The 18,092-nt window shown below is 42.3% G+C and overlaps 2 protein-coding genes across 4 annotated transcripts in view; both read right to left on the bottom strand.

Moving 5' to 3' along the window:
* LOC100273590 (Glutathione synthetase chloroplastic) overlaps positions 1 to 15,915 on the bottom strand; it is a 69,117-nt gene extending 53,202 nt beyond the window's left edge. The window contains exon 1 of the mRNA XM_035964633.1: positions 15,835 to 15,915. Within this exon, the coding sequence (XP_035820526.1) occupies positions 15,835 to 15,900 (66 nt within the window). The 5' untranslated portion in view covers positions 15,901 to 15,915. The remainder of the gene's footprint in view (positions 1 to 15,834) is intronic.
* On the bottom strand, positions 13,430 to 14,985 carry LOC103648179 (nodulin homeobox). Of its 3 annotated transcripts, none has more exons than XM_020548718.1 (6): positions 14,898 to 14,985; positions 14,650 to 14,780; positions 14,439 to 14,524; positions 13,880 to 14,344; positions 13,754 to 13,788; positions 13,430 to 13,637 (listed from the first exon to the last, which is right to left on the bottom strand). In XM_020548718.1, exons 3-6 carry the CDS (start codon positions 14,517 to 14,519, stop codon positions 13,607 to 13,609), a joined length of 612 nt encoding a protein of 203 aa, XP_020404307.1. In that variant the 5' UTR covers positions 14,520 to 14,524; positions 14,650 to 14,780; positions 14,898 to 14,985; the 3' UTR covers positions 13,430 to 13,606. The 3 variants fall into 3 exon arrangements, with proteins under 3 accessions (XP_020404307.1, XP_020404306.1, XP_020404305.1); XM_020548717.1 differs by having other exon boundaries at positions 14,439 to 14,549; XM_020548716.1 differs by having other exon boundaries at positions 14,439 to 14,780.
* Positions 15,916 to 18,092: the final 2,177 nt, after the last annotated feature.

Raw genomic sequence — 18,092 nt, forward strand, 5'->3', positions numbered from 1 at the left:
TTAGATGGACGACTGTGATTTAGGGCGCATAACGATTTGCGGGGGATAGACTCGAACCGCCCGATCTGATCGGACGGGAGCGGGGTCGTGTACCAATTCGGGTGGCTTAGATCTAATCCAAGCCGTCCATCTTCAATTGTGCGGTCCAGAGCTCACCGTACCCTTTCGTCGTGTACGTTTTGCAAAATAAACCCCGAGCTTGTTATAAATCAACCCGCAGTCCACGGCGCAGCGCTCTAGGTCTTAGGGATTTTTACGCCAGGGTCCCTTTGTTTCTGTTTATTATACACGCAGTCCAGGAGATTAGAAAATCTAGGAAAAGTTAATAGAAAATGATTTTTAATGTAAAAATAATGGTTAGAACTTGTTTAATTCCTAGAAAATTCATACTTAGTCCAAATTAATCCATTCCAGTTTCTATAATTTTGTAATAATGTTGTTTATCGCATAATCTCTCTGTTTTGACATTAAAACCATATTAAAATTTATCTCTTAATTAATCTTGTATCACATACATAGAACCTTCAGAAATTCATAACTTAAAATCCATAACTCCAAATTTAATGATTCTTTTTTCTATGATCTTATTTTAATATGTAGATTATTAATATGTATTTTGTATACATGTTTGGTGTGATGTTAATTTCCTCTTTATACTATGCTTGTTTGTATTGTGGCGAGTAGAAGAAGAGCCAGTGGCTGAGGATCCCGGTGTTTAGCAGGTAGAAGTTGCTGAGCAGGAGCTCGTTGAAGGCAAGTTGTGCCCTTGACCACTTTTTACCCAATAATGTTCATTATTATCACTTATCAATGCATAGGTTTAATTTTACCCAATAGGTCACCCTAGACTGGTTATCCTTTTACCTTGTTTACCCCTGAATCGTTTGGGTAGTTTTGTTATTGCTCTATATGGTTTTGGGATTAATATTACATTATGTCCATGTTCCAATTATTCTGTTATTTTATTTATTGTTCATGTCAAGATCATTATTTTTAATTGTAACCTGGAGCTTAACTTGAAAAACACGTGCCACCACAAGGGTGGAATGGGACGCCCTTAGCTGACTAACTAGAAAAGCTAGTGGAGGATTACCTTACCCGATAGGGGCAAGGGCAGTTGGGGAGTAGGCGTGTAGGGAGGTTCCCGGGTTGATTTTGCTGCGATGACGGTCAGACGGGGGATTCCTGCATGCTCTTCCTAGAAACTGTAGCGGGTTTTCTGAAGCTAATGGAACTAGGTAAAGGCCTCGTAGTGTTACCATGTCTTGCTTCCTTGGTAGAGGTGTATGGGATTCATGACCCCTTGGCAGATGGGTAACATGACTTGTGGGTACATGGTACAACCTCTGCAGAGTGTAAAACTGGTATATTAGTCATGCTCATGGTCATGAGCAGCTCAGGACTCTCACATGATTAATTTATGGAATTAAATTCAATTTGTCATTTGCATCGCATTGAGATTATTTATTACTACTTTTATTTACTATTATTATGGTTTGGTATTTACTTACACTTAGTAACTGCTAATAAAATTGTGACCAACTTCTAAAAGCAATGCTCAGTTTCAACCATTATTTTGTTGATTAGCCTTACACTTCACATGAACTCCCACCTTTGGTGAGTTTATGCACATTATTCCCCACAACTTGTTGAGCTATGATCTTTTGAGAGCCCACTCTTGCGATATATAAACCCCCACAGGTGTAGAGCATGTGGTCGAAGAGGAGCCGCACAACGAGGAGTTCGACTTGATCTAGGTGGTGTCTCCTAGTCCGCTTTGTGGCACCAGAGAAATAATATTTAGTTTGTTTTATATTTATCATTTATTTTGTAAGACTTCCGCTATGTAATAAGTACATTTATGATATTTATGACGTTTATCTCTATGCACTCTGTTATTATATGTGTTGTTCTTACTTGGCGCACATATGAGACGCACCCGGCTTTATCCCTTAAATCCGTGTGTGACATGAACGCACACTTCAAACACAATTTCTCTTCCTGCTAACTTCGCTTCTTCCACTCCTACAGCCAACCACGCTGTCACGCCTCACCCGGAGCTACTGCATGTGCTTCAGTACTGACATCTTCCCCTCTGCCTGAGCTTAATTGTCCACAATCAAGAACTGATGGAAATCTAGGCTTCAAGACTTCATAATCCTCCCATGTAGCCGATTGAATTGGAAGTTGAACCACTGAACGACTTCCCTTCCAAACTAAAGGACAATCCAAAATTTGCACAGGCTGGACATCCAGCCATGTAAGATCAGCCATTTGAGGCAGATCATTGCACAATGGTGTATATGATGGAGTGAACGGATTTAATTTCGACACATGAAAGATGTCACACCCAGGTTTTAGGGACCCGGGCGCGAAAAGCCAAATGTGTGCTGGGACTAAGTCTCACACATATGATGACTCATGGTACAGAAACGAATGTCACATCCTTAATATATAGTTGAGTTCTGTATAAAATATTAAATAATTACATCATGCGAAGACAACGATCCAGCAACACAAAGTTGACTGGGAGACGACGGCCTAGACCACTCACGAACTCATCACAACATCCTTCGTACGCCTCATCCAGGGGTACCTTTTCTTGACCTAGGGGGATGTGAGTACAACAAGGGTGAGCTCACATACGTTCATCGCTCAACAAGTTGTGGGGAATAATGTGCATAAACTCACCAAAGGTGGGAGCTCATGTGAAGTGTAAGGTTTACCAAAGGAGATGGTTAAAGCTGAGCATTGCTTTTAAAGTTGGTCAAAATTTTATTAGCAGTTACTAAGTATAAGTAGATACCATCCCAATTAAGTAAGAGATCAAGATTAATAACAACACCCACAATGCAATGCATATGACAGATTAAGATTAATTCCATAAGTTAATCATGCGAGAGTCCTGAGCTGCTCATGACCGCGAGCACAACCGATATACCAGTTTTACACTCTACAGAGGTTGCGCCCTTTACCCACAGGTCGTGTATCCCGTCTAGCCAGGGTTAACTATACCCTTAGACACTTCTGAGGTGAATGGCTAGGGATCCACTATGAGGCCTTTACAAAGTTCCACTAGCTTCAGAAAACCCGCTACATTCTAGGAAGGGCAATATAGGAATCACTCGTCCGAAAAGCCATCGTAGCATGATCGACCCAAGAACTTCCCTATACGCAACTCCCCTACTGCCATTGCCCCTTTCAGGTAAGGTAGTCCTCCACTAGCTTTCCTAATTAGTCAGCCAAGGGCATCCCATTTCACCCTTGTGGTAGCACGTGTTTCTCAAGTTAAGCTCCATGTTCCAATTAACACAATGATCTTGTCATGAACAATAATTAAAACAGTAGTAGAATTGGAACATGATCATAATGTAATATTAATCTCAAAACCAGGTAGAGCAATAGCAAAGCTACCCAAAAGTTCAGTGGTAAACAAGGTGTGTGATAAACAAGTCTAGGGAGGCCTATTAGGTCCCATTAGATTAACCTGAGCATGTCACAGTGATTAACAGAAACATTATTGGGTAAAGAAAAGTGATCAAAGGCACAACTTGCTTTAAACTCGAGATTCCTATGTACTTCACCAAATTAGTCTTCAGATTTCTCGTGACCTCACTTCTATGCTTAGCAATACATATAATCAAACAAATAATAGGTATGGTAACATTACACCAAAGCACATGAACAAACAACATAAGAATATCCTACGCGTCGCTACGAGATCGTAGGTTCGAGAACCATTAAAATCGGAGCTAAAACAAAGAATTTATGGATAAAACGATATTTTAAGCGTAATAAATCTAATAGATGGGATCTAACATGTATTGCATTTAAACTAAGCAGGTATTAAATTAAAACATTTGAGTTGGTATTAATCATTAACAATTATTTATAAAATGAGTAGGTTAGAACTATAAATTAGATTAACTAGATTATCAAGTTAATTAACATTAATTAAATAAATAAATAAATAATTAATTAATTAAAACATGTGGCATAATTAAAACAATGTTATTACTACGCACACAGAAATTAGTATGAACCTAACACAACTTGAACAGATTAAAACAAATTATTTGATCTAGAAGATATCACATTTTTAATAAATTAGTAGGGTTGCACAAAAATAGATGATATGACGCAATCTGATTGGTTAGTTAAGTTTGTTAAAGATGGGAAAAGTTTGTTTACAAATGCATGATCTAGATGTTGCCAACTTATCATGATTGTACCTATCGTTAAATTTGTGTTTATGCAAATCTTGCATGTAAAAGGGTATATGGTGGTTGTTGTCTATCAGGTGGGAAGCGTCAAACTTATCAAGAGGGAAAGACCCCTAACCTACCATCAAGTTACCTTCCAATCAAGACCTTCAATCACGCGTTGATGTTGGTCATCTCGGTTTTTTTGACGATGAACCAAAGATCTGGTCGACGAAATGGAAGCACGATGACGAAGCTCTCGCTGAGCTGGTCACGGCGATGTTTTGGGTTGCCCCAGAAGATGAATGGGCGGAGAGAAATTCCTCGCCAGAGTTGTCGCTAGAGTTTGGGTGGGAGTCAAACTTTGACGAGATGGTCATAGCAGCTTATGGCTGCGAGTCTAGCTAGTGGCGGGCTGCTGTGGCTTGGATGGCAGCGGTGCTGCCGCGAGGCTATGGAGGAGATGAGTCTATGATTGATGGCTTAAGGTGTTATGGTGGCATATATTTATATAGGCTGGGAGGTGGGTGGTTACATGATAGATCTACATAAATCAATGTCACATATTTATTACATAATAAGGGTTCTGTACAAAATAGCTAAATAATTACATCATTTTACGACAACGATCCTCCACACCCATAGTTGACTGAGAGACGACGACCTAGACCTCTCCGAACTCATCATAGCATCCTTCATTCTCCTCATTTTGTGATACCTGTTCTTGACCTAGTGTGAGTTTAGCAAGAGTGAGCTCACATACGTTCATTGCTCAATAAGTTGTGGGGAATAATGTGCGTGAGCTCACTTACAGTGGGGGCTTATGTAAAGTGTAAGGCTTACCAAGAAGAATGGTTAAAGTTGAGCATTGCTTTTAATAGTTGGTCAAAATTTTATTAATTATTAAATATAAGTAGATACCAACCCAAATAAATATTTGATCACAATTGATAATAAATCCCACAATGCAATGCAAATGACAGATTAAATTTAATTCCATAAATTACTCATGTGAGGGTCCGAGCCGCTCGTGATCATGAGCAAGGCTGATATACCAGTTTTACACTTTGCAAAGTTTGCACATCTTTACCCACAAGCCATTATACCCATCTGCCACGGCGTTGTTCGCTCCATGTTCCAATTAACATAATAATCTTATCATGAACAATAATTAAACAAACAATAATAATGGAACATGATCATTATTCAGATATAATATTAATCCCAAAACTAGGTAGAGCAATAGCAAGATTACCCAATACTTCATTTGTTTGTAAGGTCTAGGATGAACAAAACTAGGCTAACCTATTAGGTCCCATCAAGTTAACTTGAGCATGTCACATTGATTATCGAAAACACTATTGGGTAAAGAAAAGTGATCAAGGGCACAACTTGCCTTTTTGGTGCAACTCCAGGTACTTCTCCAATCTAGGATCTAAGTGCCTCACAACCTCGCTTCTATCGTAGAAATACATATAGATGGGCAAAGAATAGGTCAAAATAACATTATACCAATAAAATTGTACACATCATTATGAGACCGTAGGTTCGGGAATCACTAAAATCGGAGTTAAAATGAATTAGATATGAATTTTCTAAGTTTTTAGAATTATTTTTATACTTAAAATATATTTCGTGTATTTTATTTGTATAAACAGTTAGCTAGAGGATTGAGGCCACTATTCCTCAAAACTCCAAGGTCTAATTTATAAATTTTAGGACTTAATTTAAAATATTTTGAACTAGGTATGGACGACAGGTTCATTATAACTAACTGCATGGTCTCTTATGAAAAAGGCCATGGTCAAAGGGGTGTCTTCGGATCTCAATCGTTGGACCACTATCAAATGTCCAAGATTAGATCAGAACAAGAACACTACGGTAACCCTCGGATCCCAGATCTTTGGCTAAGAATCCGCCACGCCTTACTTTAGCCCTGGATCGCACGATTGTAGATCAACGCCCATGATTCAATGTGGCGAATCGGTAGATCCACTTCTAATCTCCAGCATTGAACCCCATATCAACAGTACTCGGCCATCTTCTCCTTACCCCCTATCTCGCTGCTAGGACGTGCACATGCTCAGACGGCGGAGACCTCGTCGGAGCCCCGTCACCCAACCGTCAAGTGCCCCAATCACCCGTACAAATGTGCTAATTGAAGAGAAGATTATGGAGAGAAATATTACATGTTACTCACCAGAGATTATGGCGAAGAGGCCCCTGCTCACGTTGAAGGGCGACTCTGCAGCGGTTAGCCCGCTCCGGCGAGCAATTCCCGACCACACGATGGCTCCCCGTATTCGCAACAGCCACCATCGTGATCCATACGCTCTAGCAATGGTCCCTGGCCACCATGCTCCCTCTGATCAGTCGAGTCGACTCGACAACAGCGGCGACGCAATGTGCATCACAATCTACCCGCTTGGCATAGCGATCCGCTCGATCTCCTTACCCAATAGCACTGCAACAACATTCGGTGCCCTCCGGTGAACCTCCTTGGCCTTTATCCGAGGACTCAACGACAATGTACTGGAGTTTTCCATGCGGCTACCCTGTTCCCACGCGATGGAGTTTCACGGTGCTCTGGTAGTTCATCCGCTCTTGGTCATGGTGGCCCTGGCTTCCAACGTCGAGGTGGTCTAATGTGTTGAGGGCTGCACGAGGTAATTCATATATAGCTATGGTCATGATCAGGGCAGGAACCCAGGCGGGATTCACTGTACAAGGATCCGTGGTGGAGGCATCTCCTTATGATTCAGGGAACGAATCCTATCTAAAAACGATTGAGAAGAAGGCTCTAGGTTCGGGGTCCATCGGGCAGTGATCGATTCCCACCCCCATGTGTATGGGCGTGACATGTGGGCCGATTAACAATAGACCCCACGCGCCAGTGAGACAAAGAAGCCCACCATAGTTTATTGTGCTGACAAAGCGGGTCCACAGGCGCGCACGTTCAGGTAAGGAGGAAACATGGATGGGCTGGCTGGGCGCATTCGGCCCATGTCATAAGTAAGCATCTCTTTTTCTTTTTTTTTCCTGTTTTAATTTTATATATTATTTTATTTTCTAGTTTTAATATAAATTATAAATTCAAATATGAGCTAGAGTTTCAAATTCAAATTAAATGTATAATCAAAATCTCCGGCATGAATGCACTATATTTATTTTTTATAGTAAGTATTTATTAATCTTCTCATGCATGCAAATGCTCTTAAATAGATAATTCATACACTTCAAAAATATTTATTTAAGGAAAAATTCCTAGTGTATATCCTTTATTAAGAGATGATTTAAAATAATTTCTTAGAGAGTACTTATAATTATATAATTTTAATAAAGGAATGACTTATTTGACATGGGGGTTCTTTTCATTTAATATTTTATTAGAAACATTTTTTATGAGATGTAACTCCAAAGGTAAGAAAATTATGATTAAAAGGTATTTCGCTTCAAAGCCTGTAGAGAGTTTTACTAGATTCCCCAAAATAGGATTTTAAGGTGTTCACTACACGACTGTTTGGTGCTTTTGTGACTGATCAGCTCTGGAGCAGCTAGAGTGATGTAGTTGTGGGCTTTTGAACAATAGCTGGAGTGATATGAAACATTAGTGATGTAGTTGTGGGCTTTTGAACTGCTTCAAGCTGGAGTGATGTCGCTGTGGTGCTTTTGTGACTGATCATCTCTGGAGCTTTTGTGAATGATCTAGCTATTTGTAAATGATCTAATTGTGAATAATATTATAATTGTGATGCTTTTGTGATCATATAATTGTGGTGCTTTTGTGTTTATGTGATGGATCTATGACTGTGATACTGATTAAATGTGTATGTCTTTATGATTTGTGTATAAAAATTTGTGATTTGTGGTGCTTAATTAAATGTATATTATTATTAACAACAACTGTAACAAGGGCGACTTTCTGTTGGTTGCTAAATATATAGTATGACGACTTACGGTTGGTTGCTAAATCTATAGTACAGCAACCCACGATTGGTCGCTAAATATACAATATTAGCAACGGACGGTCGGTCGCTAAAGCCTTTAGCGACGGCACCTACAGCGACCATCCTTATGGGTCGCTAAAGGTTTTTAGCGACCAACCGTAGGTCGCTAAAAGCCGCTTTAGCAACCAACCGTAGGTCGCTGTAAGTGAACCGTCGTGTAGTGGTTACATGCACGACCAGACCGTCCGCGACTGCTTTATCTGACATCCGATGAAACATTTAATGCACTTATAGCCGTTGATATAGCCATTACTGCTGATCGTTGGGATTTCATTCGTTGATGTGCAGGGGCGGACCGTCCGGCCTAGGGGCATGGATCGTCCGCGTGTGGCAGAAATTTGGCAAAGACTATGTGGTGGTTGAGGGTTATAAATACAACCCCAACCACCTCCATTCAAGGTACCCCCAAGCTTCCACAAACTCACATTCATTGCAAGGAGCAAAGACTTCACTCCATCCACACTGAAAGCATCAAATCCATCTCCAAGTGCTATAATTGTGTTCGAGAATTATTAGTGAGTAGTGCATTGGAGAGACCCAAGAGAGTGTGACATTTTGATCTTTTGTTGCTCTTTGGCTTGGTTTCTTGATCGTGCTTTCTTCATCTCCTTCTAAACCCTCAAATGACTTGTAAAGGTAGCAAGAGACACCTAATTGTGTGGTGATCCTTGCGGGGTCTGGGTCACCCACGAGATTAAGGAGAAGCATTCAGCCGATCTAAGTGACCATTTGAGAGAGGGTAAGGATTTAAAGACACCTAATTGTGTGGTTCTTTGGAAGCAAACCTTAGGAAACAATTCGTCCGTGTCTTTGTGTTAATCTTGTATTACGATTTGGTTCTTCCTCTCCCCTTTCTCTAAGTTTTCTTGCTTTCAATCGTTTTGAGTTAGCTCCCAAAGTTATCCACATTGATTGAGCAACTCGTAGTAAGAAGAACTATCTTCTGCACTCTGATTTTATTACTACTCATTTTAACGCTAACCTCGAGTGAAGTTTGTGTTCAAAGTTTATAATTTTTAGGTTTCGCCTATTCACTCCCCTCTAGGCGACTTTCAATAACGTCAAATGCACTCAGGGGAAAAATTCTCATATCAGTTTGAAAAAATGACCACTAGCCCACCATTCAAACTCTTTCACCATTGTTGAAGTCCTCATCACATCCCCACTACACTTTCACTTGCACTACTGAGCACGACTGTACAGATAACCTCAATCTCCATGGTTGTATCTTCACTCTCCACCACATTAAGCTGAGCCGGTCCTCTCCTTGAACACTTAGCAAGATGCCCCGACTCAATTTTCTCACCACAAGCGTAACAAAGCCCATTCAACTTCCTGAATTCCCTGAGTTGCCTCTTCCTGGACAACTCCATTGTGGCTTGTAGTAGACATGTCCAAATGGGCCGGCCCGGCAGTGGACCCGTGACCCGGCACGGTCGTGGCCCGGCACGAGCACGACCCGGCCCGACTAGAACCGTGCCCGGGCCGGCCCGGTCCGATAGCTGTGCCGGGCTTGGGCTGGCCGTCTGGCCCGCGGTGCAGGCACGGGCCCGACACGGTTAATTAGTAGGCACGATAACGGCCCATTTTAGGAACTTATTTTGTAACTGTCATTCTGTTTTTAGCTATAATACTGATAATATGTTATTATATAAGAGTATTCTGAATTGTTATATGTGTTTATATGTGTATCTAAAATTCTTTGTCTAATTATGTATCTAAAATTATAAATATAATTAATTGAATCTAAACTAAATTTGAATATTATCCTTAAATTCTGAATTTTAGAGTGTTTTTTTTGTTTACGGGTCCGGGCCCGACCCGGCACGACAGTCCCGTCGTGCCTTCGGCCCGGCACGGCCCGTATAAGAATAATCGTGCCGGGCCTGGGCTGCGTCAGCCAGCCCGCGGGCCAGCCCGGCCCAGCACGACACTAAACCATGCCGGGCTTGGACTGACGCCCCTCGTGCCAGGCCCAGCCGTGCCGGGCCGGCCGTTGGACATGTATAGCTTGTAGTACTTTGTTCTCTGGCTTATTCTGCAGGTATGGTGGTCTTGGAAGGCTCCCTTGTCTCTGAACCTTACTTCTACTGCTATCCAGTATCTCCTACAGTAGTTGAGCCAGCACAGTGGCTCTATCCATGGTACTGGGCAACTGAAGCTGAACCACATTCTGAATCTCTGATTTCATGCCATAAATGAACTTGGCGACAAAAAAAACATTTCGTCCAACTTTGGATTATGCACCTCGGCCACATAACGAGCCTGTTCAAATTCTGCTACGTACACTTCCAAAGTGTATGACTATATTAACTTCATAATTGTTCTCAAAGCCTTTGGGTAAGATTCAGTACCAAATTTCGCTAGCACAGCAGCAGAAAACTCCTGACAGGATCCCAACCCATTTCGAATCTTATACGATTGCCACCATCTAGACGCATTCGAATCCAAGTGCATGGTAGCAGCTGAGACCTAGATCGCCTCGGGGACATTGCAAATGTTGAAATAATTCTTACAATTATCCAACCACACCACTGGATCATCGCCCCAAACTTTGGAAAAGACATCTTAGGTATTGAACTCCGGTCTCTCCTGCTAGTTATCCTGGCGTTGCTGGCGATCTAGCGTTGTTCCTCCCAGCCACCTTTCACTTGCTTTTATTTCTTTCAGTTCCCACGACTGATACGATATAAATAGATTGATTCACCAGAATGATAAATTGTTTATATGCACAGTGAAAATAAGTTACATTACATTTTTTTTGAAGCTAGGCACTGTGACGCCCTAAGCCGGAGGCGCGATGCTACCCCGATGTGGGCTATCGGCGAGAGTCGAGACGTGGACGACACGAAGGTGGAGTTCTTTTTTTTTTGCATATTATGTCCGCTACAGCACAGCAGAATATAAGCCTATAGTCAACACATGGCCTATCAACAATTACGAACAAACGCGTACTTCAAACACAATTTCTCTTCCCGCCAACAATTACAAACCGCTCTGTCACGCCTCACCTGGAGCTACTGCAGGTGCTTCAGTACACATGTAGACTAAAAGAAAAATAGTTCTGAAACGCCAATCCTCTTTACATCAGCCTTGGACAAACTGGATGCAGATTTCTTTATTGTGTCAAGTGCCTGGACAAACATGGCAAAGTTTATTATGCCAATAACAGTCTAGAGCATTGGAGTAGTTAGAAACATAAATCACGCAGTACTCAAAAGTCCCAGTTTAGTGGAAGATTTTGAACATAATAAGTTTAGCTTTCAGTCCTTAATACTAGGCTGAGTGAGATGGTAAAATACATAAGCGCACCAGTGAACAAAGAATAACTTGTAAAATTTGCTGCAAGTGCACCCTGCCCCCACATTCATAAATTGTAGAAAAAAACAGAGAAATCTTAAGTACTCCCTCCGTTTCTTTTTAGTTGTCGCTGAATAGTTCAATTTTGCACTATCCAGCGACAACTAAAACGAAACGGAGGGAGTAACAACAAGTTGGTATGCCATTGAAACAGCCACAGGAATTTACCCACCACCAAGCAACATACGCATGTAAAATCCCAAATCATAGGAGTAAGAATACTGAAGGCTCTTCTCGGAGTAAATAAACTAGAAGATAAATCAAATTAAATTAAATCAACCACAAGATAAAATCCAAATACTAAACAGGCTGGGCTCAGTTGGACAAAGTCTACCAGTCTAATGACAACAAAGTCTACCAGTTTGAATTTGAAATGTGATTGGGATTTGAAACCTAAAACTGAAAAATGGAAAAGAAGAAAGGGCCGTTTCCCTTGAGTCCGCCATGGACTTCCTGTCCAAAGTCCGAAGAACTCGATCGACAGACTATATATGCGGGCCGAGGCACAGCCCCCTCGTCCATCAAATCTAGAAGTAACCCGCCAAGAACCGAGCGCCGTCGCGTGTATCTCAGCCGTCTGCGCCGCCTGTTTCTCAGCCGTTCGCCACAAAATGCTGGGTCTCCAAATCAGGACCGTCATGGCGGAGAACATGAACTCGGAGCTAAACATGATAGGCTCCTTGCTCCCGTTGTTCCCCTGCATCACCTTCGACGTCGAGTACGCGGGCACACTGCACCGCTCGTCCGCTGCGACGCGAATCGCCCCGAGCAAGCAGTACGCCCTCGTGAAGAAAAACGTTGATGCGGTGCCCATCGTGATGCTCGGCATCACGCTCTCCAACGAGTACGGGAACCTCCCGCTCACAGCGGACGGAGAAGGACGTCTGTTCCAGCTCGCGTGGGAGGTGACGTTCTCGGACTTCGACCCCCGGCGCGACCGCCACGCCCCGGAGTCCGTCACGTTCCTGCGCTCACAGGGCGTCTGCTTGGACAAGGCCCGAGCGCGCGGCGTGAGCTCCGCGGCGTTCGCGGCCAAGCTGGCCGCCATACTGTCGGCGACGCCGCGGCCCAACGAGCTCACCTGGGCGGCGTTTGGTGGAGCATACGACTTCGCATATATGCTGAAGATTCTCACGGGCGGCCAGCCGCTGCCGGAGACATGGCACGAGTTCATGGCCCAGACCCATGCTCTTCTCGGCGGCGGCCGGGTGTTCGACGCCAAATACATGGCGGAGCACTGCGAGCGAACGGACTTAGGTGGTCTAGGTCTGAGGCGCATGGCCGCCACCCTTGGCATGCGGTGGGACTTCCCGGAGTTGCCCTTCCTTGCCGGGCGGAAGAGCCACATCGCTTGCTTCATCTGCACCATTATGAGGAGACGCATTCTGTATCGCGACGGTGGTGATATACTTGTAGGTCTACTCGATGGTATACACTGGTAGCATTTTTGAATGGTGATTACAGCATAGTCAACTCTAGATTATAATAAACTCTTTTAGCTATCCAAATGGGTTAGATAGGTGTTAGTATAGGGTATATTTTATAGATTAAAATGATTGTTGGGCTGCGCCCCAAACAATCATAGTTAGTAGATAGGTTTAATTTGCTTCTATAATCATGGTTGATTTATTCATTACGCTTGTAACCGTCTATGTATATCTATCCATCTATTTACATATTTAGTAAAAAAAGTTAAGCGAATTAAAAATTAGGACGGAACTATGCTCTCCCAAAAAAATTCAATCATGAAAATAAATGCTTCAGCATCTATAGAATGTAATGACATAGCTGTGTCCCCTTTTCATCCGTGGAGATAAATACCGGAGCGGGGCTGCCTAGCTTGGTAACTAATTTACTCTAACCTAATATACTAACAATTATAATGCTCAATATCTCACATTAAAAAGGTGTTCAGTTGTGTAAAAACAACTGTTCAGATTTGCATAAAAGGTATAGAAAAAAAAGATCAAACAGGAGCTTAGAACCAGGTTATTTAGGCTGTCAGACTTAGGATTATAGTATTATATATCACCCTCGTCAGAATTTGCATACAACACTTTTTTTCAACCTGGAAATTGCACGAGAAAACACGGTTACAAATTGCTTTAGATGAGAAGCACAAAAAACATTATTATCAATTTGAAGGAAGAAACTTCAAACAACGGTTAAGATACACAGTTTTACCAGTTTTTAAGTTGTGATGTTGTGATCTCTGGGCCCTACAAGAGCACGGCCATATTTTCCATAAATGAGAATGCATTCAACAATTAAGACCTAAGAATTGAATGCCCCAAAGTGAAAAAAAATTACCTGCAGACTTAACTTCTCTGACCAACTCTGCAATAGAACAGGGTTTTTGTGCATCTCAGGCTCATCTACTAGAGCCTTCTCTAATTCATCTATTTGCTCATTATTCATAAGGGTACGCTTCCTTCTCTTAGGTTGCCTCTCATCATACATACTACTCTCTCCTTTCCCATCCTCCTCGAGACCGTTTTCTTTTGTAAGTTCTGGTGTTTTGAAATTATCCACGCTGCTGGATGCTGGATCAAGATCCATTCTGTTGTGCTGGTGTCTGGTGCTAACACCGGAAGCGACATCCGAAGGGCAACCACTTGCTGTTCTTGCAACGCCAAGATGGACTAGGTCTTGCCCAACTGCATTCTGCAGGAAACCACCATTTCTAGAGACAGTGTTCTTTGGAGTCTCGTCCTCATCATTTCCTTCCGGATTTATTGGGGGTACTGGTGTAGACACTTCCATGTTCTGTGCATCCTGTTGCATCAGCTTCCGATTAGAATCCAATTCACCGTGGACCCAAACCCAATCACCAGTCAAGTTTTATTGACCCACTCATCTAAGTATTTACCTTTGGAAGGTTATTCATTTTGGAGGCTGGAGTGCTTGTCCGTGTTGGCAAGTGCTGCTGCACCGGGCGCATGGCATCCATGCTTTCTGGTGGAATATCATTTTGTACAACCTTAAACATTTCATAATGAGGTCATACTACAATTGAAAAAATAAGAGAAAGTTTGAAAGAAAACATGAAAATTCTGCCATAGAATGGATAGTAAATTGACCTTTGAAGTTCACTGACAAGGGAGCCAAGGCCAGGAAAGGATGATGGGATAGTGTTGAGCTCAATTTGAAGTAGTGAATTGGTTTCGGAATCCAGCATATAGTCAGACCGGTGCAATCCTAAGTGTATATCCTAAAAGTGTATCAAGCACATATCAGTGGCTGGCTAAAAAACAAGAGAAAGTTTGAAAGAAGCATTTCCTAAAGGTCAAAACTGAGACATAGAGGCCGATAAAAACAGTTTACTCACCTCTTTCTTATTTATAGACATCATCTTATCATGAATTTCTAGCAGCCTTGAAGTAAATTCATCAACCTGCTTTGTTCTGAAATTAGAAAATGATAATCCGCTGTTAACCTGAAACCATTATATAGCTAAAAATGTGAAAAATAGCTCTGCCTTCTATGACCTGACTAACAGAGAGTTATATTCTCCTCAAAATTCAAGGCGACAATCTTGTGATGAAAAAAAATCAGCTAACAATCTCGTCTACTCACTGTATGCTCCGAACAAAGATATATACCACATTGGTACCAAAAGAATCCAGTGGATAGAATTCAGAACTTGCCTAGACAAAGCAGCTTGGAAGAACTCCCCATCCAAGCTGACACGATCCACGAGCTCATTGAAGATAGGAGCCAGCTCGCATGCTTGATTGAAGAACGATGCCGGAAAACGCGCTGGAAGCAGCGAGAATGGAGCGTGAACCAGGCCAACCGCAGGGATCGTTCCCGATCTCTGCAAGTGACAATATAAATGCAGATCAGATAATTCAGTGGTAATTATAGCTTACAGTTACAGGAAATTGGGGCATGCTGTTTGCTTCTTCTTCTTCTTCTTTTCTGGTTATATCAAAACCCGCCAGAGTGCAGAGTGGCAACAGTCAAGACATGTTGAAAATTGTTCCTTTTTTAACAGTGAACTACATTACTGCAACTGTTAAGACAAGTTGAACATTTGTCCTTTTAAACAGCGAACAACATTACTGCAATTTGGCAGGGTGGGTACTCCATTATTCCATCCTCCAAGCCGAGGCAACAACGAACTATTAGAAATTCCAATCATGGAGCTAGAGGAAATTCTCTGACAAAGTGAGACCGCCCAAAATGCAAGCTTTTGCTAACACACTGACGAACACTAGCAGCCAGTCGATCCAAGACCGGGAGGGGTGACTCGTGTGGCGTACCTGGTTGGCGCGATCTTCGACGACGAGCCCGTGGACGGCGCACCACACGGCGGCATCCTCCACCATCTACCCCAGCACGGCCTGCTGCCCCGGCGTCCCGGCCCCCTCCTCCGTCGGCGCCACGCCGAGGGGCGCCTTGGCGCTCATCGCCGCGTGCGCCATCCGAAGCTGCCGGGGCGCGGGCGGCGCGAACGAGGCCGTGTCTGGGGCGGGAAGGCGGCTGGCAGCGCGGAGACGGAGACGGACCTGCTGTTGGTGCGAGACGCAGGGGGAGGACGTGGCGTGGGGGAAACCGATTCAAAGGCGGGCGCTCCCACGATTTATGTCGTCGCGCTCTGGCTTCGTGCCTTGGCGGCGGCGAAGGCCGGAGAGGGGAATTGGGAATGGGTTCCTGTTCGGTTGTTCCTAGTCCGATGTGGGCATGTGGAGGGTGCGGGTCAATCTCCGGTCGGGACAGAGGCGTCCAGGTGCTTCCTCTCGATCGCTTGTTTCGTCTAGACCGGCCACCTGATCCAACCAACCAGCCGTCCAAAAAAATCGACTGAACCTATCCCAACTAATGTAATAAAAGATGGGTATGGGTTATAATTTTTGACCCATAATAATTCACGTACTGAATATAGACCATAGTTTTATCTAAAACCTAACCTAACTCATAAAAATCCGTCCCAACACGAAAAAATCCGACCTGACACATCTTACAGGGAGGCACAGACCAATCCGACCCGACACTAGACACGATTCAGGTACAGACAATGCTAAATGGCCCACGATCCGACCTGACGGTTGAACATGTCTAGTTTCGTAGTCATGGCGTCACGACGGACATTGTTGTTGCTGCTTTGTAAAATTGCACTACTACCTTTTCTATCGAGACGAGGTCTATGCCTAAAACTTTTCAGAAATGAGGGTGTTTGGTTTCTAGTAACTAATTTTTAGTCCTTCCATTTTATTCTATTTTAGATCTTATTTGAGACAACTGCAGCTCCAGAAAATTTGGTGGAGTTGCTGAAGCAGGTCATTAGGTGCTTTAGAAAATCATGGAGCTGGAGCTATAAGCCTTTAGATAACATTTAAATAAGTCATTTCATTTATTATTTAAACTAAAAATATCTTTAAAAATGTTTAAATTATATTATAAACTACAGCTCCACGCTGAAACTGGAACCTAAAGCCATCACAAACATCCCCTTAGTCCATAAATTGCAAATATGGAAATTAAAACTCTACTAGGTCCATGCCCGTGCGTTGCCACGAGAGTGAAAAACAGTATGAAACATAGATATGAACCGACAAATATTACTATGATATGAAAAATTCGTATGGCAAAATATCACTGTAACACTAATATTAAATTTTTGATGATATAAATATATAATATTATTATAAATACGTCGACCCAAAATGATTGAACTGATGTCAAACAAACATTATCAATAGCGCATAAACCCGAGCCCGTACACGACCCGGATGACAGAGATGCCAATCAGCAGGAGGAGCACTTCCTATAGTAATAAATGACTTGTCCAAAAGAAATATATTGAAACATTGATGACAAGATTAACAGCGGTTGTCTTTCTAAGAAGTTGGTTATGCCTCTTCTGGGTGGTAAAGTTCAACCCCAGCAGGTTCCTAGAACTAATGATGCAATTAGCTCTGATTCTGCTAGCACAAATGAGAACCCTATTCTTGGTGGAAGAGTATTTTCTCCTCTAGTTGTTTTCTAGAGTTCAATAGAAACATAAGTTGCTGCTGCATTTCAAAATCAAAGTGAAACCGTATGTACCTCTTCTGTTAATTTTATAATTATTATATAGTCAAATTGCCCTTGGTCACTTCATCTGATTTCTTAATAGCAACTGCTGCATCCATAACAGAGTCTGTATATAATAAATTGTTACTCTGTTAATTGGCATGTAATGCTTTGAATGGACTGAAACCAATAGCTCATTAGCTCTCTACACTTCATTTAATAAATGAATACAGTAAGGACTATGCAGTTTTCATGCAGAAGACATACACTAGTTCACAATCGAGAATGCTGAAGGCAGACTGAACACAATCTGTGCACTATCTGGTACACATCATAGGAACATTGATACAAACCAGACACCTGTACACATCCAAAAATGAACATTGATGCAAAATTTAAACATAATGACACGCAAGAACATTGATCTCCATTTATATTAAAAAAAGTACACCATACATTATAAGTTTAGAACCACACTTGAACTGATTACACCCATATGACTACA

The sequence above is a fragment of the Zea mays genome, chromosome 2, assembly GCF_902167145.1.
Source record: "Zea mays cultivar B73 chromosome 2, Zm-B73-REFERENCE-NAM-5.0, whole genome shotgun sequence".
NCBI lineage: Eukaryota > Viridiplantae > Streptophyta > Magnoliopsida > Poales > Poaceae > Zea > Zea mays.

Excerpts from the sequence above, each read along its gene's own strand:
- LOC103648179 (XM_020548716.1), bottom strand. The coding sequence starts at position 14,558 with ATGTTTAAGGTTGTACAAAATGATATTCCACCAGAAAGCATGGATGCC. Across the intron at positions 13,789-13,879 it reads CAGAGAAGTTAAGTCTGCAG|GGCCCAGAGATCACAACATC; the intron begins GTAATTTTTTTT and ends GTGCTCTTGTAG. Across the intron at positions 13,638-13,753 it reads ACATCACAACTTAAAAACTG|GTTGAAAAAAAGTGTTGTAT; the intron begins GTAAAACTGTGT and ends TGCAATTTCCAG.